This window comes from Rhinolophus ferrumequinum, chromosome 17, assembly GCF_004115265.2.
Source record: "Rhinolophus ferrumequinum isolate MPI-CBG mRhiFer1 chromosome 17, mRhiFer1_v1.p, whole genome shotgun sequence".
Classification (NCBI taxonomy): domain Eukaryota; kingdom Metazoa; phylum Chordata; class Mammalia; order Chiroptera; family Rhinolophidae; genus Rhinolophus; species Rhinolophus ferrumequinum.
Window position 1 is genome coordinate 38,367,539 of NC_046300.1, and position 27,165 is coordinate 38,394,703.

At 49.7% G+C, this 27,165-nt stretch overlaps 1 protein-coding gene across 1 annotated transcript; it reads right to left on the reverse strand.

Annotated features, from left to right (window-relative positions):
* Window positions 1-3,010: 3,010 nt before the first annotated feature.
* RBP1 (retinol binding protein 1) lies at window positions 3,011-26,603 on the reverse strand. The gene is given in 5 exon segments (XM_033131507.1): window positions 3,011-3,251; window positions 5,118-5,219; window positions 25,629-25,807; window positions 26,317-26,419; window positions 26,421-26,603. Coding segments are annotated over 5 exon segments (597 nt in total). The 5' UTR covers window positions 26,580-26,603; the 3' UTR covers window positions 3,011-3,197.
* Between the last annotated feature and the right edge of the window lie 562 nt (window positions 26,604-27,165).

A 27,165-nucleotide genomic window follows, 5' to 3' on the forward strand; every position in this document is an offset into this window, starting at 1 on the left:
TTTAATTTGCACCTGAAAGGAACAGTAGTGGTATCTTAATTAGTTGAGACAGAGGTTATAAATTAGGGCTTCCAGAGAGGTCCTTGGGGTTCAACTTGTTAGGATTTTCCTGTGGGAAGGTTTTGGAGGCTGCCCAGAGAATGACATTGCAGGGGGCTTGGGGATTTAGGGTCCGAAGTCCATCCTCCTGCCAGACCTGTGATGGAGGGTCACAGTGTCCTTGCATCAGAAACTCCTGGGTCCCAATCCTTATCCTGTGTGTGTGTGTGTGTGTGTGTGTGCGTTGTGGGGCCTGGCAGAGAACCCAGGAGGTCAGAGAGGCTCTGCTTTGCCCCTCCCTCTGCCACAGAGGCTCCTGGGAGTTTCCTGCCCTAGCTGAGCCACCCCTCCTGATTTCTGCTAGATGCTTCCCTGCTGCCCCTGAGCTTCAGCTCCTCGTGCTCTTCTGTCGCCCACACCGTTGTGTCAGCAGCAATGAAGTCACGTTGATTCTGCCCCTGAAGTGCCTCTCAGATCTGTTTTTTTTTTTAAATCCACATGTAAATTGACTTGTTATATGCCAGGCATTGTCCAAATCTCTTTCAAATAAAATATACCATATATCTCTTCTAAGTTGCTTACATGTATTAGATTCATTTAATTCTCGTAAAAAGTCTGTGAGGAATTGCTAGCCCTGACTTACAGGTACACAACCTGAGGCACAGAGAGGTTGCATGACTTGCCTTAACCCCACAGAGCTCGGCAGTAGCAGAGCTGGGATTTGAACCCAGGCCGCATGGCTCCAGAGGGTCGGCACTCAGCCACCACATCCCGCTGCCTTTGCTCAGCCAGGGCCTCCCATGGCTCTCGGCTCAGCCTCAGCACTTCCTGCCTAAGTGGCAGCACACAGGCGGTCCTAGTTTTTGAAAATTTGGAATTATGCGATATAACTACATTAGTAAGTTCCACTCAGAGTGTATTCTGAAATATTGTAATTCTTCAGTTCAAAAAAATGTCAAAAAACCTTTCCAAGTTGGCAGGCCCAGGGAATTATGAAACGCAGTGATGTGATTTTCATCGCGTAGCGTTACCAGGTGAACTGGTCAGTTCTGGGTCATCACAGTGTTGTTGCCATGTTATCAGACACTGTTGCTATAATTGAAAATCTTTTCTATATCCTGTAACAACGGTATCCAAATGTCCGTCAAGTGGTGGCGTTTGCAGTAGTGTTCCCAAAATGGAGCTAACATCAATGACTTTGGACTGGAGTTGAGAAGTGCTAAAAGCCACAGAGAAGGCTGAACAAGCTGACACATGTTGCTGCCAAATTCAGGAGCAGACGCCCTGCAAAATACTGGAGCTGGTGCCGAACAAACGGAAAGCATCAATAAAGCCAGAGGCCTGCTTCTGTGGTTCCAGATTTAGGCACAATAAGAAACATCCCTCCCACTTTACATATACTTCTTTGGGAAGATTAGTCTCATATGATGTGAATTTTGCATGCGACGTGACTGCCCTGAGCTAAGCTCCAACTGGTATTCCTTGCCCTTTTCTCATGTTACTATTGAGAGAATGGCTGCCAGGTTAGTTCTGCTGAAAGGCCAGGCCACTTTCCTGCTCAAGAACCTCCTGTGGCTCCCCACTGCTCACTAAAATAGGTCCCAGTATTCAAGCTATTCAGAGTGGGGCTGAGTCTCCCACGAACCAGCGGCTCCCACAGGTGGAGCCATGAGTCCTACATCACACATACACTCACGCTAACAGGGCCAGACCTTGGAGTCCTCCATCAGAACTGAACTCTTGGGGGAGGCATTTCTGTATTGGCGGTGGCCTGATGGGGGTCTCAATACCTGGGATGCCCAACAGGTGTGACACTAGCTCAGTGCCTGGCACATAATAGATCTTCATTAAACATTTGCATGCTGAATGAATGGATGGTCTTTACAAGAATCTTTGTTTTTGAGTTCTCTCAGGGACAGAGACCAGGGCTACCAAAGGGGAGAGGGTCTCCCCAGTCTTAGGCAATTCTGGGTTTTCATTTCCTTGGTTTGGCCAGGGCAATGAATTTGATAATAAAAAATATTAAACATTTCTTCCATTTGTCTAGGGCAGGGCTTCTCAACTATGTCACTTTGGATATATTGGGCTGGCTAACTGTTTGTTGTGGGGGGCTGCCCTGTGCACTGCAGAACGGTTAGCAGTATCCTTGGCCTCTGCCCACATACTGGGTGGAGGGCATTGCTATCATCTAGTGGCAGAGGCCAGGAATCATTCCAACGGGCAGAGCACAGCTCAGGCAGACTTCACGCTGAGGGGGACCTTGATGTAAGTCTTCCTTTTCCCAGTGGTCTCCCACCTGCTCACTCACCCTTCAGTTTCCCTGTGTTTCTTTATGCAAAGACACACCTAATAATTATTTATCCTTTCGTGTGGACATGAGGCAGGTTTCCCTCTCCTGGGGGAATTTGCAAGTTAAGTCTCATCCATAACCGTGAAAAGGAAGGCTTTACCTCAGCCCACAGATGAGGTGGGGGTGGTTTGGGGTGGGTGGAGTTTGTGTTCATGACGCCTCTGAAATAAAATCCAGGTGGTAATTGTCTCTGGTTAAGGTTCCCCTCATTCTAGCTTTGGTCTTAGGAGTCTATCCAGTTCCATTTCATTCACAAGTAATTTTTAGAAAATCTCCTGTGTGTACATGCAGAGCTGGAGATCTGTCAGTTGGTTCCCCTGACTTAGGCTCCAAGTTCCCAGTGTGGAGGGCATCTTCTCTGCTTCTGTGGCACTCCCTGCACTTTGGCCCTGACTGGACATGTCATGTGCTAGGTACATAGGTGACTGAATGTTAGGCCACACATCCCAGGTCCAAGCCTGTGTCCTGGGGAAAGACTGCACAGGTATAATGTCATGACTAAATCTGGAGGCATTTAGTGGCTAAATTTCTCCCTTCTCTGCAGGGGTGGCATCAGGAGAAACTGACTTCAGAAGCCCAGTGAGCACAGTGGGGTTTTGAAGCGCCTCCAAAACAGACATCTCAAGCAGTGATCACTTTTATTGGATGGCTTCGTTTTAAGAAAAGGAAAAGGGACAAAGCCAAGAGACAGACTGCTAACAGACACGTGGGGATGGCTAGGCGTTCCTGCCCCGTGCTGTGCAAAGAGGGGGTTCCTGACCTACACGTCCACGCCGCTCATTCCTCGAGACCAAGGTCTGCCCAGGCTTCAGTGCACCTTCTTGAATACTTGCTTGCAGACCACTCCCTGCACTCTCATCTCCTGAAACCAAAGCAGATGCTTGCCATTAGCCAGAGCAAGGCCACCCTTAGGGCTTAGTGCATGTAGGGCCAGGAACTTTGAAAATACCCAGTGACTGCTATTTTCCCCAAGAGTTGATCTGAACTAAACTATTCCTTGGAAAGTCAGCTGAACTGGATAGGTGGAGATCGGTCTCTGTTATGGCCTGCAGACAGAGCTGGTTGGGAAACAGATGTGGCCCAGAGCTGACCAAAAGGACCCTCTGATGTCTCCCTTCTTCCTCAAAGGGGCAAGAGGCTTTAAGAACCTCAGGCCTGGTCTCAGGAGAGTCTGTGCCCAGGCAGGGAAGAAATCAGGTCCAGATACAAGGCTCGACTCCGCAAGGGCTCAATAGGTCGCTGCAGACTAGGGTTGCAAACAAGCATGGTGTTTCCTAGCTTCCGCTGCACATTGGAGTTACCTGGGGAGTTTGAAAAATGCCTGGGCCCAGGCTAGCCCAGTTATATCAGTACCCCAGTGGGTGGAGTACTGGAGTTGCTATTGAAAGAGCCCAGCTAGTAATAAAATATACCAAGAAAGCCCCTGCCCTGCCTACAGGGCAGCCCCTGCTGAGGGCCGCCAGGGGGAATGACAGCACAGTGTTGTCACAACTTCCAAGCTTTTATTTTATTTATTTATTTATTTTTAAAGAGGCTGGAAATCAGAATATTTATGTGGCATCTCCTAATTTTTAAATTGTTGGCTAAAGAAATTTGAAGCCCGCTGATAGCCAAGTAAGAGACCTGCAGCCCCCGGTTTGCACAGAGCCACAGAACTGTTGAGCTGAAAGGGCCAATGGAGATCACATAATCAACCCTCATTGCTCTCCAGTTGAGGAAGTAGAGGCCCACGGAGGAGAGGCTCAAGGTCAGGCATCGCAGCCCAGGCTCTGTGTGTTATCCTAAGCTGCCTCTGAAATAATGCCTTCGTGCCTCTTCTCAGAACACACAGGTCCATCCCAGAGCTCCTGCCAACCCTGATCTTTGCAGAACCCCTGTGTAGTAGGATGGCATTTTGCAGATGAGGCCGAGGAAAGGAAGGCACCTACCCAAAGGCACCGTGAGTCAGGATGAGAACCCAGGTCACCCGGACCAGGCTGCTTTCTCAGAAGGAACGTAGTTGGGGAGTACTTGGGGCAGAAGGAGTGAGGGGAGGGCCCCTTTCAGGGGACACACTTTAGTTTGGCCTTCCAGGGGCTAAGGCCTCTACTCCGGATTTGCGCCTGCTTTCCCCAGACAATAGATGGAGTAGAAGTGGCTTTGACCAGAAGCCCCAGGCTGGAGGACGGGTGAGTGGGGCCCACACTGGAGCTGAGAAACGCTTCTCCGCAATGGACCTAGATCGTTGAGATCATGTCGTAGAGAAGCTTGGGGCATTCTCCTCAGTTCTTGTCTGCCACAATTTCGTTTGGTGAAATAGACATCATTTGGGACCAAATTTCGTTCTGCCACTCTCCAGCGATGTGTGTAACCTGGATGCGAACCTCCACGTCCTCACCTTCAAAACAGGAACCACGACCGTACTGACCCACGGGCCTGCTGAGAAACTAGACGCAGATACGGAATGCAGAAGGGCTTACTGAGCTCCATGGCTGATGCCTGGCCGATTGCACCTGCTCAGCTCCTCCCTCTGAATGGACGATTGGGTCAGTCTTGATCTTGAAAACACATAGCTCAGTTTGTAAAGTCACTCAAGCATTTTCTCCAGGCCCTTGGAAGAGAAACTTCAGAGGGGAACCAAGCCCAGGTATGGGGCATTCTTTCAGGGTCCATCCGGACTTCAACAGTGACCAGGGCCTCGGGGGCCCAGCCTGGCCTGCTCTACGTCCCCCCAACCCCAGGAACCTACCAGGTGCAGCTCATCACCCTCAATCCACTGGGTCCAGCCGCGTCCCTCCTTCTCACCCTTCTGCACACACTCGAGCTTGTCCCCATCCCAGCTCACCGTGGTCTGCCATGCAAAAAAAACACAGTTGTCAGTCTTGAGCAAGCAGCTCCTGGAGGCTGGGGGAGGGGCAGCCCCAACCTTGACAATCCAGGTGTGCTCACGTCAATTGCACTGTAGAAAATGTGCAGCCTAATACTCCCTATCCATCATGTACTCTTGTGAAAATATGCAAATCAGTTTTACAATTTACAGAAACCTTTACAAATTTCATTTAGAAGAGTAATTAGAAGAGGAAAAAGTCATTGGGGTGGGGCTCTGAGTGTAATGGTTGAAAATAGGGCTGGGAAGGGAGGAGGCGTTTTGAGGGCTCAGCACACACTGGGTGCGGGTGGGATGAAGGCTGCTGTCCTGCATCTTGCTGGTGAGAGGCATAGTTCACAGAGCTCCCTACCTATCCCCAGAATCCATCCATCCAGCCATCCAGCCATCCAGCCATCCATCCATCCAGCCATCCAGCCAGCCATCCATCCATCCAGCCAGCCATCCAGCCATCCATCCTTTCAACATTTGCAAGGTTTTGACACAAAACAGACCCCAGTCCTCCCCTCACAGAGCTGTTCATCTCAGACAATGACCTCAGATATAAATAACCAACTACAGGTATGAATGGCAGCTCTTGCAGGCACTCCCTGTGCCGTCTCTAAATCCTCCTGACTGTCCGTTGGGAGCATGGATTAGCATCTCTATTTTAAAGATCAGGTTAAGGGATTTGCCAAGTTCCTCCAGATGGTCACTGGCAGAGCCAGGTCAGAACACAGAGCTGTGGGACTCTGAGGTCCCCCTCCGAAGTGGACTGCATTTCCCTAGGTGCTCAGCGTCACGAGTTACAGGAGGCGCCCAGAGAGTCAGAGAAGGGGGGTTCTGGGAAGAGGAGGTCCCAGGGCTAGGCCTTGAAGGGCAGAAGAATGGAGCTGAAGCAGAGGAAAGGTGGTGCGGGGGAAGGGGTTCTCGGGGGACCACCATGAGATAAAGCACAGAGACAGGATAGCACAGACGCGTTTAGGAGACATGCTCAGGAAGCTACGTGGGAGGGTTCCAGAGAACTGGGGGAGAAATAGGAGGAAGCACCTGCCCTGCCGGTACTCGCCACCACCCCCACCCACCACCTTGGAGCTTTCACATCTTCCCTGATCACTGGGTGCCCTGCTAGGTGCTGAGTGTGCTGAGGGAAGACAGATAGCGGAGGAGGCCCCACCTGTGCCAGTGGGCGCTATCGGCCTTAATGGAGCGGCAGGGGCCCCCCCGGAAACACGGGGCTCAGAGTGTTGGAATTTAGAGGGGAGACAGTCCAGGAGTTCCTGGTCTACAATGGGACATGTGTGCAGGTGCAGTGGGTTATCTCCCCTATTTGTAGCCAGCCACCTTCCTTTGAACAGCTCTTCTATATGGGCAATTCCACATTATGAGCCCTGGTTCCCCACTGTAGTGGTTAGAAGACCGCTGGCCCCTCATTCACTGTCTGACTCTGAGCAAGTCCCTTCTCTGGGCCCAGTGTTCCCATCTGTCACCTGAGGGGGTCACAGGCTATTCACTCAGAGGCTCTGGCTGTACAGAGGTAAGGTTCTGCGTTCCTGTGTTCTCGGCCGTGCCCGGCTATGGCAGGACAGTCAGCAGCAGCCAGATAAGGATGTAGGAGAGAGGGAGAAATCTGGGAAATGGGTGTGGGTGAGTGGGGACACTCATTACAGGAGGACAGGAGGACCACTTTCCCCTCCATCCCCAACCCAACTCTGTCCTGGGCTCGCTGAGCACTACTGCCCTCTGCTGCTGGGAGGACGCCTGCAATGAAACACAGCACAAGGGGGACAGGTGGAGCTAGCTGGGTTCCCCAAGCTTTGCATAGGAATAAATCGGACCTCTGCTCCTGGAGCCTGTGCCCAGAGGGAGACAGGGCACGGGAGGACTTGGGTTGGGGGCGGCTCCTCTCCCTGGTTCAGAGATCACTCGGGGCACGTGTCCAGCCCCCAGCCAGAGAGAAGGTCCCACCTCCAATTCAGAACATAATAAAGTTAATATCTGACAAGGTGTGTTATGGGTAAAGACTACTAATGACTTCAGGCCACAAGACAAGATGTCCAGTCACTGGACGTCACATGCCAGGCCTGTGACGGGAAAAGGGGACTAAGAAATCAGACAGTTCTTGACTTAAGGAGCTCCTAAGAACAACACTTGGCTTCATTATCAACTAAACTTGTCTTCATGTGTTTATCCAGAAGTCTACTGTGCATACTGAGGGCTCCAGATTCAATCGGAAGCCAAGAGAGAATGGCTGCTTCTCAGCTACGATACACACACTTCTGCCTCTGTCGGAAATATGAGAGTCAAGGAGCATATTCTCACCGTCTGCCATGAAACAAGAAATGCTCAAAGAAGAACAGTAATAAAAGGAATACCTGTAATCTTACTTCTTCAGAGATAATTACTCTTAACATTTTGGTGTACTTCTGTCTAGTAATATATGTATATATGTATTATATAATATATGTATATGTATATGGGGGTGCCAAAAAATGTATACACATTTTAAGAAAGGAAAAGACTATTAAAATTGTAACACTCAATATATATCGATAACAAAAGATGAATACAAGTCACGTTTGACTTCTGCAGTTAGAAGAGGTGCTCAAAGTGGTTACCATCCGCATCCAGACACTTCTGATTATGGCAAACTACTGCTTGAGCAACACTGACCAAAGCATCCACTTGTATACATTTATATATATATTTCTGTTTTTAAAAAATTAGGATTGCACTATTTATGGTTTCTTCATTTAATAGAAGCAATTTTCCACTTCCATAAATATTCTCCCTAAGCATCATTTTAATTGTTACATAATATCCAGGAAACAGCTACATCATTTGTGGGGCCCAGCACAAAATGAAAATAAGGGGCTCCTTTTAGGAAAAAAATTAAGAATTTTATGACGGTGACAGCAGGGCCCCTCTGAACGTGGGGCCCTGTGCGTCTGCAGACACAGGTCTGCAGAGCTGGTCCCGGGCATAGTTCACTGTACACACACATACTGTTACTTAGCCCATTACCTGTTCTTGGACACTTCAGTTATTTATAATTCTGTGCTTCTAGAAGTAAGACTTTCTTGTATACACAGTTTTGAACGCATCGTTTCTTTAGAATAAATTTCCAGAGGAACAACTGTTGCATTAAAGAGTGTGCATATTTTTAAGGCTTTTGATTAAGTATCGCCAGCTTCATCTCCAGAAAGCTCACCCCTATGTACTTTCCAACACCAATATCAGAATGAGCACGAAACATGTTCATTATGGGTAAAGCAGGCTCACGTGTCATCCTTTCTAGATCACCTGGCAACTTTTGGATACAAATAATAAAAATACCTTACCCAAAGAACACTGGATGGCAGAATGTCAGGCATAATGATAGACGAAGGGATCCAAGGAGCGGGAGGTTCTTTGAGAGTAGAGAATCCTTTCTTAGAGGCCTACAAATCAGACCTCTTCACAAGAAGGAGCCCTAACACAAAAAGGCTGTGGTAGTTTCCAGAGGAGGCACATTCTCAGTCTCAAGATCCTGATGAGTTGGACAAAACAGACTATTCTTATCTGAATTGGATAGACAGGGAAGCTGAGCTCAGAGAGGTCAAAGGACTTTCTCAGTGTCACCCAGCTATTGAGGGAAAGAATTTGGCTGGAGCATGGGCCTTGCCTGACTCAGTGAGCCCTTGTTTCTCAGCCCAGGGCAGGACCCCCAGCGGATGTCTAACACAAAAATCTTTGGGGGCTGCAGAAAAACCATGAGCATTGTGCTAAGCCTTGGAGCAGTCCCCAGGAGGACCTCTTCTGTTCAATCCAGTCTCTGCTGGGTGTGGGTGCTGAGAGCCAGGGATGGGTCCTGAAGGCCCCTTGCCCTGCAGAGGTCACTGTGGAGCAGGGCAGATGGAGAAGTGCCCAGTGTGGTAGGTGCTGGGATCAGAGGAAACACAGAGGCTGCAGTACCCAGGACGGCTCCTCATTCTCATAGGAAATGTCAGCCAGTTCTTAAAATGGGAAGGCATTCCCAATAGTGAATAAGGACAAGCAAGCCCGTGCTGCAGAAGCCATCCTGGAGCGAAAGCAGGAGAGGAACAAGGCTGGGGGAAGAAGAGGCCACAGTGCCAGACTAAAAACCGGGCCCGTGGCCTGGAACGTGTTTTCAACGCCTCCCAGTGCTGCGTGTGGCCTCACACAGCCCCAAGGCTCTGATCTGCTGGGCGGGACCGTCAGGGAGCGCACTCTCCAGGTGGGCCAGGGAGATCTGCTGGGCCATCCTCTGGGTTCAAGAGGCCCGGCAGCTCAGACGTCATGTACACTGGGCTCCTGGTACCTGCCCGTCTCCCACTGTACAGCCTCCACCTCATCAGCTGACCCAGTGTTGTCAGCAAAGAACATGTTCCTTGGAGTCAACAGACCTGGGCCTCTGTCCCTGGCGATGTGGAATGACCGGCCAAGGGAACGGACCTCTCTGAGCCTCAGGACCCTCCTCTGAGGGATTAACGGCACCTACTGTGCAGACGGTTCCATGATATTCACCCCCGCATCACACGGACTCTGGGCTTGGTTGTGTGACTTGCTTTGGCCAATGTGGGACGTTAGCTAGCACAGTGCAGGCAGGGCCTGCATAAGCACTTGAACGCTGGGAGCATCTCCTCTCGGACCTCTTTCCTCTTAGAACTGAGCTGCTGTGCTCTGAGGAAGTCTGGGTTATTCTACCGAAGAGAAAGGCCATGTGGAGAAGTCTTGGAGGAGGAGAAAGTGAGGTTACTGCAGGAGAACTGACCCCTAACTGAGCCGTCAGCTGAATGCAGTCACATGGAGCCGAAGAACTGCCCAGTCAACCCACGGAATCATGAGAATAAATGGTGGTTGTTTTACGTTATTCACTTTTGGGGTAATTTGTTGTGTCACATTAGATAATCGAAGGGCTGACCTTACCAGGTTGTGCTGAGAATGAGAGAAAAACACATCAAATGCACAGGGCTGGCAGATGAGGCACTAGGTAATGGTAATTGAGACACAGAGATTTATGAAGAAGTGATGGATGTGCTCTGCATTGTGGTTAAATGTTTGAGAAGCTCCTTCCCTTCCAGGAGACCTGGCTCCAAGAGGAGACCTTGCAGAGGCTGCCTGCTGAGCTGGGCGCCCAGGAGCACAGCAAAGTTCGCTTCCCCTACAATTTAATTAGTCTCTGTTCAAGCAGAAGATCTATTTGGAGACTCCCCACTGATAGCTGTGATGGCTCCGAAAACATGATTTAGTTCTCCCACCTCGCTACCCCACGTTCATTTGTGGTGAGTATGGACTTCCTTTTTCAGCTTTGTATCCTGTGGGAATAAACCAGCCATTGCCCAGGGGATCAGATTTGTCCTAAGCACAGAAAAGGGAGTCCGTCAGGGAGCAGGATGATCACCCAAAAACAAATGAGAGGAAAGAAGGAAAGGAACCATGTTGCAAGGAGAATGGGTAACAAATAACGGCCACTTGTTTTCTTGTGACACAGAACTTCTGATAACAACCTTCCCCAGCACCCAAGAAGAGGTGATTCTGGGACCTCACTGTGGTAAGCAGCAGCCAGCTACCTCCGCTGGACCGGGAGCAGTGAACTCTGGGACAGGATTCAGCTTGTCCTGTGAATGTCGGATCTGAACGGGTCTTTAAGAGTTTATTCAATCCAGTTTTCTAGCTTGGACACTCACCACTGCTTAATCAATTTAATCGGGTGTAAGAGGGGGATTTCAGTCAAGAGGATATTCCTGATGCTTTTCAAGTGGCACAGGGAGGCAGGTGTTCTGGGGGCTGAGTGGACATTGTACAAACCACAGGGATGGGCAGGGCTGCTCCAGGCCTCCGCCCCCGTGGGCTCTGGACTCCACCTTGGAAATGAAGTCGAGACAAATCCCAGGACAAGGGGGAAGTATGGCATACTCAGCTCCCTTCCTGGCAGTAATTCTTACCACACAGACCACCTAAAAAGCTGCAAATGTGCTGGAGTCCAGAGTAACCGGCTGTAAAGCCAAGCTGGTCTAACTTTTTCTATTAAAAACCAATAACCTCGAACACTTTGGCCTTGTCGACAGCTTTCCCAGAACACATGCACCACCAGATGGATGAAGACAGCTTTGCGTTACTCTGACAAGGGACTGTCACTTTACAAGCCATTATCTGGGGGTGCCGGTTAGCTCACCGTGTTTCCCCAAAAATAAGACTTAGGACACATAAAATACTTGTACAATCAGCTCTAATGCGTCTTTTGGAGCAAAAATTAATATAGGGACCCGGTATTATATTATATTATATTATATTATATTATATTATATTATATTATATTATATTATATTATATTATATTATATTATATTATATTATATTATACCTGGTATTATATTATATTATACCCAGTATTGTTATATTATATTATATTATATTATATTATATTATATTATATTATATTATACCTGGTATTATATTATATTATACCCGGTATTATTATATTATATTATATTAAATCATATTATATTATATTATATTATAAAGACTCGGTCTTATATTATGTAAGACCCAGTCTTATATTATAGTAGAATAACACTGCATCTTATATTAACTTTTGCTCCAAAAAATGCATTAGAGCTGACTGTCCAGCTAGGTCTTATTTTCGGGGAAACACGGTCAGTTGGTTAAAGCACGATGCTAGTAACAAGGTTTCCGGTTTGATCCCCACAGGGGCCAGTGTGAGCTGCGCCCTCCACAACTAGATTGAAACAACTACTTGATTTGGAGCTGATGGGTCCTGGAAAAACACACTTAAAATAAACTTAAAAAGTTAAAAAATAATAAATAAAATAAAAGTCATTATCTAGCTCCCCTGACCATTTAGAAAGCCCAGCTGGCATTGCTGTATGGGGACCAGTGACACAGAAAACCTGGCTCCCGCAGATGGCCTGAGGGAGTATGTCTCAGGGAAATCTCAAGGTCCCCCTACCTTGGGCAGGTGACCTGTACTGTGAGTGATAGACCATTCTCTCTAAATAGACCAATCTCTTGGCAGTGACCTGGCATAAACTACAACTAGTAGGATTCAAGCTGGCTGCTAAAAATTTGTGACATTCGTTACAGCTCCCACATGCCCAGACACCCAGTCCAGCGAGCAGGGGAATGGTCAGTCACTCATCCCTCCATCCTTGCCCACCCAGTTCTAGGAGGCCCTCTGCTTATGGACCACCTGCTGGAGGGCTGGGACTGAATCTCGTCGTCTCTGTGGTTCCAGAGCCAGGTCTTAAGAAGTCAGGTCTTGCCCATGGTGATTCTACCTGCAAAAGCCAGAGCCAGGATTGACCCAGGTCTGACTCCAAAGCCTGTGCTCTTTAAATCTGGGTGGGGGCTGGGGAGTGGGATGGGGGAGATGAAAAACCAGAGTGACTGGACACTTTCTAAATACAATGTGAATCGCTAAATGATGCAAATTGGCCAAACTTCCTGGAGTTTGATTTTAAAGTGTGTTTCACCCTTGGAGGGTTCCTGGGACAATAGGGAGGTTCTCAATCTCTGGTGCTTGTATTAAATGAGTGGATGGGAAGGGCAGGGAAGGTAACGGAGAAGCTGCAAACGCCTGGTATTGTGCTGGGAGGATTCCATAATGTTTCCCTTGACCTATCAAGCTTTAGAGCTTATAAAAATGAGGCTAAGTTAAGTAACTAGCCCAAGCCACCTAGGGGTTAGGAGTGGAGCCACCACACAAACCCAGGTCTTTCTAGCTGAGAAGTACACGAGCCAAAAGGCCAGGCTGCTGCGTGATGGGATGGGCTGGCTTCTCTTCTTCTGATCCATTCCTAGGGGGCTGGCAATTCTCTAAAACCAGCACGATCACGGGCGAAAGCCAATTCACTCTAAAAGCAGATTAAAACTAAATTAATAAGGCCTTAAAATGCGAACGAGTAATTAGGGACATAAAAGCTGTTAAAAGCAACTATTCCAAACCAGTAAAGCCACAGAGAGGCCTCTGTGGGCATGGAAGAATGCAACTCCAATACCACGAAGCGGCCACCAGCGAATGGTACATTCTTAAGACAAACAAAATGACAAAATGCTGAGACGCACCTTCACATGTCATTTTTTAAATTCCATAAACATTTAAGAACGTGCCCAGAATCAATTTTAAAACAAGAAACTGTCAGAGAGCTCAAGGCCCCATGAGACCAAGGTTCTGGATGGGGAAGACGGGAACGGGCTGGAAAAGGCCCCAGGGCTCCTGTGGAACTGTACCCAGTCATTCGAGGGGCCCAGCTCGGATGGTGGCCCCAAGGCTGGGCTGGACCCAGGCTCTGCCTTCCACTCAGCCTGGAGGGAAGGCAGACTTGTAAACTGGCATCCACTCCACCTTGCTCTGTGCTGGGCTGTGTGATGGGCACCCCACCCAGCCGGAGGGGTTAGGGAAGGATTCCTGGTGGAGGTAATAGGATCACTGCCATCTTCGGCATCCTAACCACATGTATTGAATGCTCACTGTGTGCCAGGAAGGATAGTAAACAGAACATGGGTCAAAGCACAGTGATTTCTTAAACCTCCTGGAGCAGTTATGCTTCTCCCGATTCTATAGATGTGAAGACTGAGGCTTTAAGGTCACCCAGCCATTGAGTGGGGAGACGAGATGTGACTCTAGAGCAGGGGTGTCCAAACTTTTTTCAATGTTTTTCACCAAGAGCCGTATGCGGTAAAATATACAAAGCAGCCGGGCCACTCACTCGAGGTGAAGTACATGTTGCCTCACCTGGTTTATTTAAGTAAACTAAATATATTTTTGGAATTTGCTGCGGGCCAATAAAAAACGAATTGCGGGCCACAGTTGGCCCGCGGGCCGCAGCTTGGACATCCCTGCTCTAGAGCCCATGTTCTTGGCTCCTGCACTCTGCGGTTCCCTGATGTAAGCTGACGCTTGAAGGAGCAGCAGTATTTTGCAGCATGGTTCTATGCAAGGAAACAATATTCAGCAATTGTGGGCTCCACACCTGCACACCGGCCTTGGGTGCTGAAAACAGGCAGGTAAGTTGAGGATCCTGCTCTCCAGAGCTCACTATGGGAGAAGACAAGGAGACAGAATTCCAGCACAACAGGGAGAGCTGGGTAGGGGGAGGTAATGGTAGTTATGCAGGTGTGGGAAGGCACGTCATCAGGCTCTAAAGTGGGGACAGAGGTCCAGCGGGGCAGGCTTCCTGGAGGAGGTGATACTGGAAGTAACACTGGAATTGACACCAAAAAACACCACGAGAGTGAGGTTAAGAGGTAGAAATTGGAAAAGAGGCACGTGGGACTCCCATGCAGAGGGAACAGCCTGGAAAGATGCAGGGAGGTCAGGGCTCCCGTGAGGGTGGCTTCTACCTGGGCTGAACTCTCCTGACATGATCCTGTCCATGCACCCCCAACCTCGGAATTTACTGGGGGATCACTCTCACAGTTTCGCTTCTTCCTCAACTTCACATATTTGTGGCTCCAACCAGCCAAACGTGGTGCGATGGAAAATCCAGATGTGTGCTGATCTGGCAGGCAGAACTGGCTCTGCTACTCAGGCCAGTGCAGGATTATCAGGTCCGCGGGGAGGGGAGATGAGGGAGGGGCTGTCCTGCCAGAGAGCGCTCAGGGGGGCTCTGGAAGGCAGAGTCCACTGGGGGCCTCATCATTTCCAAGGAGCCTCTGGCCTCTATTTTTTATCTTTCAAGGTGAACAGAAACAAAGAACTCCCAAGAGATAAGAGATGTTAGCTTAGTAACCGGGGGAGAGTGAGCAGGTCAGGAGCTGTTGACAGAGAGCTCCTTGGGGTCTGGGATCCTTTTAGTCACCGCAGGATACCAGCCCCCACATTAAAATCTATGGGGAGAAAATGGGGAGAGACCATTTGTTGAATGAATGAATGAGTGAATGAATGAATGGCAAAAAAATATTCTAGGGATTCTCCTGTAATTTTTCAGGGAATGAAGACCCATTTCTTTCTTTCTTTTTTTTTAGACAAAATATCCCAGGCAATGTGGGTGTTTATTCTTCCATGATTAGCCTTATTGAATTGTCTTACCCACTGGAGTGATGCTGGCCCTGATTTTCTGAGGCTTGGAGGCTTAGTCATCACACCCAGGGCCACACAGCCAGAAAGAGTATCACTCATAGTTTAAAGCCCCTTCTGCCTAACTCTGAACCCACGGTCTACCTACTGGTCCCACAAGAACATCTTGCTGCCATGGATGCCATCACCATGGCATAGCACCTGGCAGGCTGTGGGCCTGGGTCTAGTTCAGCCACCGGACAGCAGTTCACCTGCCTGAGCTGGGCATTCAGGAGAGACCCAATGACAGCCTTGCATAGAGGCAGGCCTGAGCTCCAATCTATGCCCACCTCTTTTTAGCTGGGTGACCCTGAGCAATGAGCCTCCATTTCTTCATCTGCAAAATGGGCTAATGAGTCTGCTACAGAACAGAGCCATCAGGGTGTAATGAAACAAGGGGTTGCAAGGACCTATTTCAGTGCTGGACTTATAAAATACTTGGTAAGCAGTAGTTCCTCTCTGCACTTGGCCTTGCCCAGCCTGTACGTATGGGTGTGGAGAGGCACGTGCCCTTTTAGGCCTGCCTCTGCTCACATAACACTACTAGCTTTACTCTGGATGGTCCCTTCACACGTTATCATCCCCAGAATTTGTCTTCTGGAGGACATGGTTTATAAGGTGAGAGAATTAATAACTCATATTGCTGGAGCAGTTGGGTGAAGGCTTTCCTGTATCTAATCCTCACCAAGGAGTATAATGTAAGTGTCCCTTACTTTATAATTATCCCCATTTCACAGACAAGTAAAGGCACAGAGAGGTGAAGTAACTTGCGTAAGGGCAGCCAGTTTGTAAGTGGCAGAGATGGGATTCCAAAGATGCCAGTCTGGCTCCAGAGCCGACCTGGTTACAACTCAGCCGACTGCCAGGCTCTGCCACAGAGGGAGTTGGGCTGTAGACAAGCATGAGCTTGAAGGAGAGCCAGGAGCAGTTGCCCTCAGCCCTGAAAGCTGGGTGCTTGGCCAGCAAAGTGGCCTCCAAGGTCGGGGAGCCGGAACGTAAACCAACCTCACTCCCTTGCATTTGACGATTCCATCCCATGACACCACTACTTCATCACGGGACTCTGCATTTGAGATTTCAAGAGCCTCACAGAGCAATTAACCCAGAGCTCCAACCCCTTTCTTTAACAAGGATTCCATCTCTCTCCGGTAACAATCTAGAGTCAGATTGCCAGGATCCAAATCCTCGTTCCACTATCTACCTGATCTCAGACAAGAGATATCTGTTCTGCCTTTCATTTTCTTAATATATAATATAGGAAGAATTTTGGCATTGATGTCATAGAATTGTGAAGAATAAAAGAATGAATGAATGCATGGAAAGTGCTCAGAATTCCTGGCACATGGGAAATACCCAATAAACTTGGCAATTGCAATGGCAAGTAGATCTTGCAGTGATTTGATGAATAGCTACCACTTAGATCGAGGTTCTGCTATTTATTTTTACTAAGATTCATTTGATAAACACATCGGCGCCCCCTGTGCTGGGCACTGGAGATACAAAGGTGTGGGCCCCACTGTCTAGAATCTCAGATGCATCAACAAGTGTCACAGGCGCCCTAGGAGCAGCACCCGCAGAGAGGGACAGTGAGGCAGGAGAGGAGGGTGGGGTGAGGAGTCAGGGCCCGATGGAACAGTTAAACCTGGGCTGGTCTGGACCAATGTATAATTATCTTCCTGGGGGAGGAGGCAGGGGACTCACCCCAGGGAAGCGAGCAGAGAGATGCAAAAGGGGACGGCAAGTGAAGGCATCTGCAAAGGGTAGGATGGGGCTGAGGATAGGTGTGAGGTAGGGAATGGGGCTGGAGAGGCAGGATTGGCCATCCTGAAGGGCCCGAGGGACGCCTGGCTTTGCCTGTCAGCACTGGGGAGCCTCTGAGCATTCTGAGCTGGGAGTAGCATAATGAGTTTCCCATTTTAGAATGGGAAGGATGGGCTGAAATGTTGGGGATGGTGGAAGGGAGATCAACATGCAGTCCGAAATGAAATAATCCCTGGAGAGAGCTGAGCCTGGCACACAGTAAGCATAAGAGATGTTAACTGTCTTTATTATTATAGGCAAGAGACAGGCAGAACTGTGGGGATGGGAGAGGGAAAGAGATGCTGAACAGCAGAATCTGTGGAACTTGTTGACTGATTGCCCATAAAGCTTTTCATTTATCTTCACAGTGATCGTTTACATGGCTGGGCAGTGGTCTATGGAATTAAAAAGCCACAGCCACTCTAACTCCTCCTGGCTCTCTGGCACTTGATGTCATGTAGGGTCTCAGCTCCCGCTCCCTGCCCTAGAACACAGGATATGGCGAGGCCAAAAAGGAACACCCATGGAGCCATACCACTATGTTCTCCACGGCAGCTGGTTGAGACACAAAGGCAAACATCCACCAGCACCCCAATGAGGGGACTTCCTGCACCCCAGTCTCACTGGCGGCTGGGCGAGACACAGGCAGTAGGATCCACAGGATCCACAATCCGCCCTCTGCGCTTGCTAACCCCACTAGCTAGCTGCAATCCGCCATCCGCTTCTCTGCCAACCAACCAACCAACCCACCCCCTAGAGCCAGCCACGGCAGTTATATCGGTGGCTAACTGGCTAACTGGTTACAGCTGACGGCCAACTAGTCACAACAGATGGCCATCTACTACCCGAGCCAGCACCTTTCCACGGGAAGTCGAGAGCCTGGAAACTGCTCCCTGGGACTTTGTCCCCACACTTGGGAACACCAGCAGGTAGCAGCCTGTTCTGTAAACTATACAAAACAGGAGCCAGAGAGATCTGAATGCAAATCACCAGTGTGACCCTGGGCAGGCCCCTCGGCTCCGTTTGTGAAATGGGAGAGCAGCACTCTCTCTCTGGGGTTGCTGGAGGGTGAAATGTGTGCATGGAGTGCGAGGGCAGGGCCGCCACGGAGTAGCCCTCCCACGGTGGCTATGCTTCTGGGGGGTGCGCAGGCTTACTACCACACGGCTACAGAGACCTTTGTAGAAGCAGATACAGCCTTTTCTTTGGAATGCTTTTCCTGGAATATAATCTCCTAAGTGGGATCTCTGAGTCAAAGTGTAAGAGGACTTTTCTGACTCACGGCACATTGTCAGGCAGGATTTGCCCCCTCATTTTCTGAGAGCAGGGCCAGTCTGTTATAAGGGCTGACAAAGGTGGGTTTTGCAACCTGGGTTTCCCTCCATCCCTACCTTCCTATCCATTTTGTTTACACAGTTCTTCCCCACAGTGCTCCAATGCTTTTGAACACGCAGCCAGGGAGGGAGGAGGAAGGCAGGCATGAAGGAAAGATTTATTAACATCCCGTATCCAAGACAGCTCTCCCTCTTAGGTATTTGCAGATTAAAGGAAACACCTAGAGGAGTCTTTGGATAGTTAACTGAAATAAATATGCTCTAAGGGAGGCATTTCAGGCAGCATGACAGTGACCTGGGGTTCCCTTTTGGAGGACAAGGGGTGTGTGTGTGTGTGTGTTCTAGCACAACTTAGTTTATACAACAGAGACGACTACAAAAATGCTTCCCAGGGAAGAAGCTAGGAAGCTGTTGTGAATCAGGCATGGTTCTTGTTCTCTGAGGAGATTTCAATCAATTTCAAGTCAAATAGGAAAAAATGGCAATCACATGTGAAATGTCTGCAAGAGGACCTGGGCTGTAGGGGCTGGTTTCCAGAGACTTCCATGGGGAAAGGGGAGCCTAAGGGTAGTGATCAGCTTACAGCCTCTGGAGGCCTACAGAGGAGGGCAAGAGGGATTTTCCTGCCCCACCCACCTTTTTTTTGGTTCCAGGTCCTGTGAAGCCAGGGTTCTGGGCTAAATGTGAGGGCCTAGAAATCCTTAGAGACTGGGATGGTAAACCCCTCAGTCTAGGGTATCAGAAGGGCACATAGTATTGTGGCTTTACAAGGCAATGTCCCCTGTACTATCTCTGTGGTCCTCAGAATTTGACTTGTGAGCAGCAATAATGATGCCCATTTCGGAGATATGAAAACAGAGGCATCATGTCCAATCATTTAAGGTCACTCTTCTCTACATCTTCACGCCTTGTCAATACTGTCTGAGTTTAACTCCAGGTTGCAGTCAGGCTCATAGAAGGAAGAGGAGTGCTGGCCCTCAGCAGAGCTCCACGGGAAACTTAGTTATAGAGACCTTTATCTAAGTAGAATCCTTCCTCTGTCACCATCTGGCTGGGTGACCTTGGGTTACAAAGGTTCTTAACCTCTCTGAGCCTCAGATTCTTACCTGCAAAGTGGGTATAACGATACTTACAGAATAGTTGTTGTGGGGACCAAAAGAGAAAAAGTGCTAAAATCATTTGGTGCAGACATGACACTTAGTAGGGATTTAGTACATGTTATTTTCCTTCGTTCCGGCTGAACAAAAAACAAAATCTAACAAACCAGTGTGATTCTTGAAAGCTATTTTGTGAATTGTATTTGGGTTGCTTTAATTCTTCTTTTAGTAATCCTCAAAAGCATGCTGCTGACACAGATTTCAGAGGTCGGAGAACTTTAGCTAAGACATGAAAGAGACTCTGTGTTTCCATCCTGGAAAGGACCCAGCCGAATGCTGAGTGGCTGATCTGGGCAGGGACAGCTCCCAAAAGGCTGCCAAATCTGATGGCATTCTCAGCTCTGCAGCCCAGGGAGGTAATTCTGCCATTGACATTGTACTTTTCAAAATAAGAACCAAAAAATCTCTTTAATGAGTCAAGAATGGGATCTACAAGATGGGAAGAGTTTAAACCAAAGTGTTAACAGCAGTTTGATGGATTTCATATATGAATGGATGGACGGATGGACAGACGGAAGTAAGGAAGTCAGGGAGAGAAGGGAAGAAAACATAGATGGTTAAAAACCAATTCAGAAAATCTGTAAGTGCTGATATGGAAAGATGCCTAAGAAATACCACTGAGTGAAAAAAAAAATTATGTAGAGGAGTGGGTCTTCTTCCCTTCCCTTCCTTTCCCTTCCCTTCCCTTCTACCCCCTCTTCTCCCTTCCCCTCCCCTCCCTTTCCTCCCTTTCTGGCTTTAGAGATATTGACTAGTTAACTGATCAATAATAGATCGATAGCTTTTGTATATATTTGAGGTAGATTTTCAGACAGATGCTCCAGAAACTCTAAGAGTAATAACCTCTGGGAAGTGGGAATCAGGCCAAGAGAGGGAAGGGGTCCTTTCCGTTTTAGTCCACTCTCTCCTTTGCTATTTGAATTTTTTTCCCTTTTACAATAAAAACAAAGAACTCCACAGAGGGGCGGAGGACTGGAAGCAGAAGACAGGCTCTGTGGAAGGGGTCATCCTAAGTTCAGAGCTGAGGCCTCAGCCAGGACGGGAGGCGCCAGGCTCCTGAGTGAACAAAGCTGCCTCCTCCAGGGCAAACCTGACCCCGAGTCCATGGTGGGGTGACAAATGGCCCCTCTGCCACCTCCACGCAGAGTCAGGCTCACGGCTATGATTCCTAGCTGAGGCTCTGTCTTCTCCCACAAAAGCTGCTCATGCTGGGGGGAGTTGGGAACAAAGAACCCAGTCATTCCTCATTCCGGGGGATTCGCTGGCCCAGGAGTGGGGAACAGGTTTGGAAGTTGAGGAGCACCTTCCTTTTTCTAGGTCTCCCACCCTGCCAAAACCTACACCTGCTGGATTCAACAAAGGATATTGGTTTCAAACGAGGCCAGAGATTTCATCTGAATGGATAAAGGCGAGCAGGAGGCAGTGGAGAAAAGCCAAGTCCAGCCTATACATTTCCACCGACATGACAGCCCCTGCTGCTTGAGGGCCATGTAAAATCTGTACAGAACAGACTGGAAATGTGAGCTGAGTGATCGTGGGCTATACAGACCTGAATCCCTCCACGCCTCAGCCCGGAGAGAGACCGCAGACCCATTTCAGGTGGTTCTGGGCACGAATTGCAACGTCTGTCCATAGGGGTGTGACGATGGACTAAACGGGCCGGTGGCATGTGGCTCTCTACACCTGGTTTTACAGAGATGTGGGCACAGAGAGATGTTTCTTTACTCCAGAGCAGTGGTTCCCAAGCTTCAGTTGCCTCAGAGCCACATGGCGGGCATCCTGAAACCCAGACTGCTGGCCCCACTCCCAGAGTTTCTGACTCAGCGGGTGGGGGTGTGGCCGGAGGATCTGTGCTTCTAATACGTTCTTATCATGCTGCTGCCGCTGGTCTCCACTTTGGGAACCACTGCTCTAAAGAAACCACGGCGTCAACAGTGAGGATGGGCCAGCTGGCCCTTGACTTCAGGTAACCGGGTGGGGTGAGGACTGAGTTAAACTGGGGAATGTCCCATCTAAACGCAGCAACGGTGACAGTGTCCCTGGAGACACAGCACAGGAAGAATCAGACAACCGGCATTTTCAGCATCTCAATTTTTTTTTTTTTTTTTTTTAAGAACAGCCAGAAATATGTTTCTTGTTTTTTTTTTTGTGTTTTTTTTTTAATGAAATCTTACAATGTTTGGCAACTGGCTCTGAAATTTTTCAAACATTGCACAGGCCAAACAAAACACATCTGTAGGCCGGATTTCACCCTCTGGCTGGGAACCTTATCTGTGTTCCCGTGGAAGACAGGCAGGGTCAGAGATCTCTTAGCCCGGAAGCCTCAGAGAGGAATGTCAGCTTTGGTGAAGCCTCTCCCTGTGGCCTGCCAGGGTCACATCGGGGCTCACTACCAAGTCCTCTTCACTCTCTTCTCTTCTCTCTCTCTCTCCCCTGGCCACATTTTGCACTCTATTCCACTGAAGGCTTTTTTTTTTTTTTAACTTTAAGTGTGTTTTTCCAGGACCCATCACCTCCAAGTAGTTGTTTTAATCTAGTTGTGGAGGGCACAGCTCACAGTGGTCCATGGGGGGACCGAACCAGCAACCTTGTTGATAAGAGCACCGCGTTCTAACCAACTGAGCTAACCGGCTGCCCCCATCCATTGAAGTCTTGTAGACAGCACCTGTCACCTCTCGAAACCTCCTCCCAACCAGGTCTTTTATGCCTGCGGGGCTTTTGTGCACACAATTCCCTCTGCCTGGAATGCTTTTATCCTTTCCCTACATCTGCCCTAATTCTTATTTGTACTGCTCAGATGCCACCTCCTCTGGGGAACCTTCTACGACCCCTGCGCCCCCACCCGCGCCCCCAGCCCTGTGCTTCCATCACAACACTGCGTTGTAATGGCCTGAAGATGAGTCTGTCTCCTGCACTGGCCTGAGTGCTCCAGGAGGCTTTGCTGCCTCCGTGCCCCACACTGAGCCCAGGGCCTGGTTTGGGACAGGTCCGAAATAGCATTTACCAAGTGCTGTTCTCTTGCCCTTGGCCTTCTTTCTGTACCCTTCCTGTTTGCCTGGCTACTTCCTGTCTATCCTTCAAGTCACAGCTCAGACTCCACTTCCTGTGGGAACTTGCCCTGACCTCCCAGACCCAGGAGGGGTTCCGTCTCTGCCTGTCCTTCCCCTATCGGCACACTGTCACAGTATGATTGGCTGCTTTGTTCTGTCTCCCTCACTATGCTGAACTTGGTGAAGGCAGGACTCTCGTGCTATTCATCTCAGTAACACAGAGAGGCTGCAAAGATAGAGCAAGCACCTTGAAATGCTTGTAGGAGCAAGAGAGGAATACAGAAAACAGATGAATGAATGATCCCAGTGAGAAACGAGACACTTGGAATGTGTTGGGAAGACCACATTAAAATGAAACAACCTGATGCTGAGAACAAACGGGCTTCCTCCCAGTGGCTGCTTCTGGCTGGCGGGTGCAGAGCGTACGGAGCGGAAGGGGTGGCGGGGAAGTTGTCTTTGGCAGCCACTTGCTCGGGTCCCCTGAAGGCCTAGAGACCTCAGCCAGCATGGCATTTTGGCATGCAGCTCCCTGTACTCACAAGCTGCAGGCTGGACAGTTGCTATAATTCTGTTATCCTAAGACCCCCGCAGCCACGCTCTTCGCTATGGGCAGCCAGGAGAGAAAGGCAAGGCAGGGGGTCAAGGGAAGGCCCGAGCAGAGGGGCTGCCCCTCTCACAATAAGCAACAGCAAGGTAAGTGAGTGACCATGTACCGAATCGTGGGACATTAAGGGTGACCACGAGTCCTGCCCGATTTCATCTACTTTGCCAGATGCTGGGCTCCCACACGGGCACACCTACCACGGTCCTAACACTGGGTTGAGAATTGAAGGTGGCCACCTGCTCCCTTCCAACCCCTTTTCTTTTATAATCAAGTACAGAAGTGTCCTCCTTGAGAACTCCTGGATTCCCCTCTTCTGGGCACTTCCCTTTGTCTCCACTGATCTCACTGCATTCAGACTGTCTGTGTGTCTTTCTCTACCAGAGACTGTGACTTCCTGAACACCAGGGATTGTGACGTGCTCGGCTATGTTCCTGCCGCTGGTGCAGTGACTAGCTTGTGAGGAAAGTGGTAGGTACTGTGCAATGCTTACAGCAGGTATTCTGGAGCTGATGGACCAAATTCAAATCCTTCCTCTGCCATTTACTTCACTTCCCCAAGGTCATGAAGTCCTACCTTACATTTATCTGTAACATGGGGCTGAAAATGGTGTTGTGAAGACGGAATAAGTTAAATAAAATGTGAATAGCACCTGGTGCATAGTAAGCACTTGATGAGTATTAGCTAGTATTACTAGGTGATCAATAAATATTTTATGCATTAATGCATGAGGGAGGGAATGAAAGAGCAAAGATAACTAGTCAAGTACAAGCCAACACATTCCAGAGGTTGTAAGTGACCCAAAATAAACAGAGCTGTGTGATGTGTTGTGTGAGGACCCCAAAAGTAAGCTGGGGATGTCTGTTCTTACAGCGCAATTCCATGCAGCAGGCCAGGGAGCAGATCTTGGGCAGTGATCTGAAAGGCAGGGTCCCCACCTCACTAAGGCAGACCTTTTCCACTCTGAGCCTCTGGGCAGATTAAGAGACCTGGGGCCTTTTAAAGTCACAACTTGACATTTCCCAACAACAATAGTGTTTTCTCCCACTAGTGGCCTCTCAAAGGATACTTCCTGCCGCTACCCCTCTTCCCCCATCATTCCAAACAGCAGGCTCAGACACTAACCTTCCGATGAATCAATACGAGGTGGATGAGTCATCCGAGCCTGGGGCTCCTTATTCCCAGACAGGAGCACTCCTCAACCACAGACCTAACAAACCTCAACCAGCTGGTTTCTGCAAAGGCTACCAGCAGAGAGAAGCCTAGCAGAGAGCAGGGGCATGGGCGTCAAAGTCCAAAGACCTCGGGTTCAAATCCCATCTCTTGCGAGTTCCTTCCCCGGTGGAGCCTGTTATTGCATCACACAGGGTGACTAATCCCTTCCTCACTGGGCTGTGGTGTAAAATAACTGGCAGGGCCTACAGCAGACCCCTGGTAAATGGCGGAACCGGGAGGGGAGGGCAAGGGCCTCATCGATGAGCATAAACTAGATCTGGACCCAAGACAGTGAAAGGGAGAGCAGGAGTACGCTGACCTCCCCATGACCTGAGAATGCTGATGGAGGCCTGGGGCTGAGCTTCTGGAGTCGGCTGTGGCAGAACTAATTGGGGTCTCCCGGTCACCAGCTTCCTATCCTTGGGAGCGGGAGCTCACTCCTCTCCCCTGTCCACTGCTGCTTCCTCTGGCTTGGGATGCAGGTAAATTGTCCTCCTGAGTAGGTGCTGGCTGCAAAGTTCAAAGGAAGCTCAGCTGGCAGTGGCGGATAGGGTAGGGAAGGGGTGGCCAGAAGCGAATCCCAGTTTGGGGACCAGGAGAAGCAGATCAGAAGGCTGCTGGCAGGGATTGTGGTGCCCTGTGCTTCCTAGAGTAGCTTCATGCTAGATCAGATAGAAGTTTACATTTCAAAAGAGAGCTCCCTGGTTTCTTCCTTCCTCCCTTCAGGCTGGCCTTCACCAGCCCAGAGTGCAGTCAGCAGAGTCAACAGACATGCCTGGAATTCCAGCCCAGCCCCTCCCTAGCTGTGCTACTCTGGGCATGTTCCTTCATCTCTCTGAGACAATTTGCTCATCTGTTAAATGGGCGTACTCATACCTCCCTCAAAGGCTGTTAGGGGAACTGTATAAAGCAGCTGGCTCAGTGTCAGGACACAGTAGAGACTCAACAAACCGCAGCTTTCATGACTATTACCACCTGGTTTCGGCAAAGAGGGTTGCTTGATGAATGGGTACTGCCTACCTTGGGGGTTTGGAGTGGCAAAATCGCTGGTCCCTGAGAACACAACAGTCCTTGATCCCCTCTCAGATGAGCGAACTAGCCCAGCCTTTGGTTAGGCACCCTGGGTGGGAGAGGCCAGGGTGTACCCAAATCCTCACCATGCACTTGCGGTCATCTATGCCCGTCAGATCCTCCTCAAACTCCTTCCCAACCTGGAAGTCCATGATGTAGTTCCTAAAAGTGCTCAGTGTGCGGATGATCATATGGTCGCCCTCCTGCACGATCTCTTTGTCTGGCTTCAGCAAGTTGGCGATTTTGCGCAAGGCGACATTGACATCTGCAGAGGTGCCCAGACAGAGAGGGGCAGACAGTTGGCCAGAAAACTCAAGAGAACTGTTCCCAAGGTAGAGGGGCCTCAGGGGTCTGCTTCCCTGTTAAACAAGATCTGGACCCAAGTTGGGGTTCCCTTCTCACTTAGCGCTGTCTCTGCGCAGAGCCAGTCTGTGCCTTTTTCTTTTCTTTCTTCTTTCCTTTTTTTTTTTTTTTGCAACAAAGTTTTCTGCTCTTATGCTAACCCTTTAAAAACAAGAACTAGCAAACCAAACCCAGCTTTCCTAATGAAATTATCCACGTCTACAGCCAACTATCAGACACTTACCACCAATGAACCCTAACAACCCTGTGGCAGCGGACGCTCATCCTGCTGCCCGGGAGGAGGAGGGGGCACGGGACCGCGGCTGGTCCCGGCAGAGGCAGGCGGGGAGCAGGCTCAGGAGGGCTCTGGGGAGGAGCCCTCGGGGGATTCGGCCGGGTGCCCCAGGCCGAGAGCAGCGGGCAGCGGCTTACCCAGCGCGCGCAGGTACTCCTCGAAATTCTCGTTAGCCAGCATCTTCCAATACCCGGTGAAGTCGACCGGCATTTCGGGGGGCGAATGGGGCCGGATGGCCACGAAGCAGGAGGGAGCAGCTGTTGGCTCCGCTGGGGCAGCGGCTACTGACGCGACCCGGCTGGTGGGCGGCCCGGAAACGTGGGCTCTCCAGGGGCAGGGGGCTCTACCGGGCGGCGACAGCTGGATTCCCAGCGTACACAAAGCCCGCAGGAGGATCCATTGTAGCTATCGCTCCTCCCCCCGTGGCGGGGGCGTGGGCGGGGGGAGGGGGCGGGGGCGGGGGCAGGGGCCGGGGATGTTGAGGGCTGGGTTTGTCCCCGGCTCGCGGCCCCTTCACTGAGACCTTCAGTTCGCTTTCAAAAGATGGAGGCGTGGGTGTTGCTTTATTGCCCCCAACTCTTCTGTTCGTGCCGGATTCCTTCAAAAGCCGTGAACTTCTCACATTCAGCGGCCACTTGAGGGTTAGGACACAGCCTCTCGGGTTGCTGGAGCGATTAGGGAAAGAGGCCCTTATAGGTCTTTGTCTAAAGCCTGCGCTGGTGGCCAGGCTGGTAGGCGCCCAGGGTCGGCAAAGCTGGGCATTTCAAATCTGGGCACTCTCCACTTCCCTTCTCCAAATAAAAGCAAGGTTGATGTTGTTGAAAGTATGGCTAAAAAGGCCCTCTGGGCAGTTCTGAAGCACAGTCAAGTTCGAGACCCACTGTTTGATGCAACTATAAGCAATTATGAATATACTGCTGATTTTTTTCCCTCCCCTGTCACCCAAGGACAGCGCAGTACTCCACTGTTTTGCTTTATTTCACTTA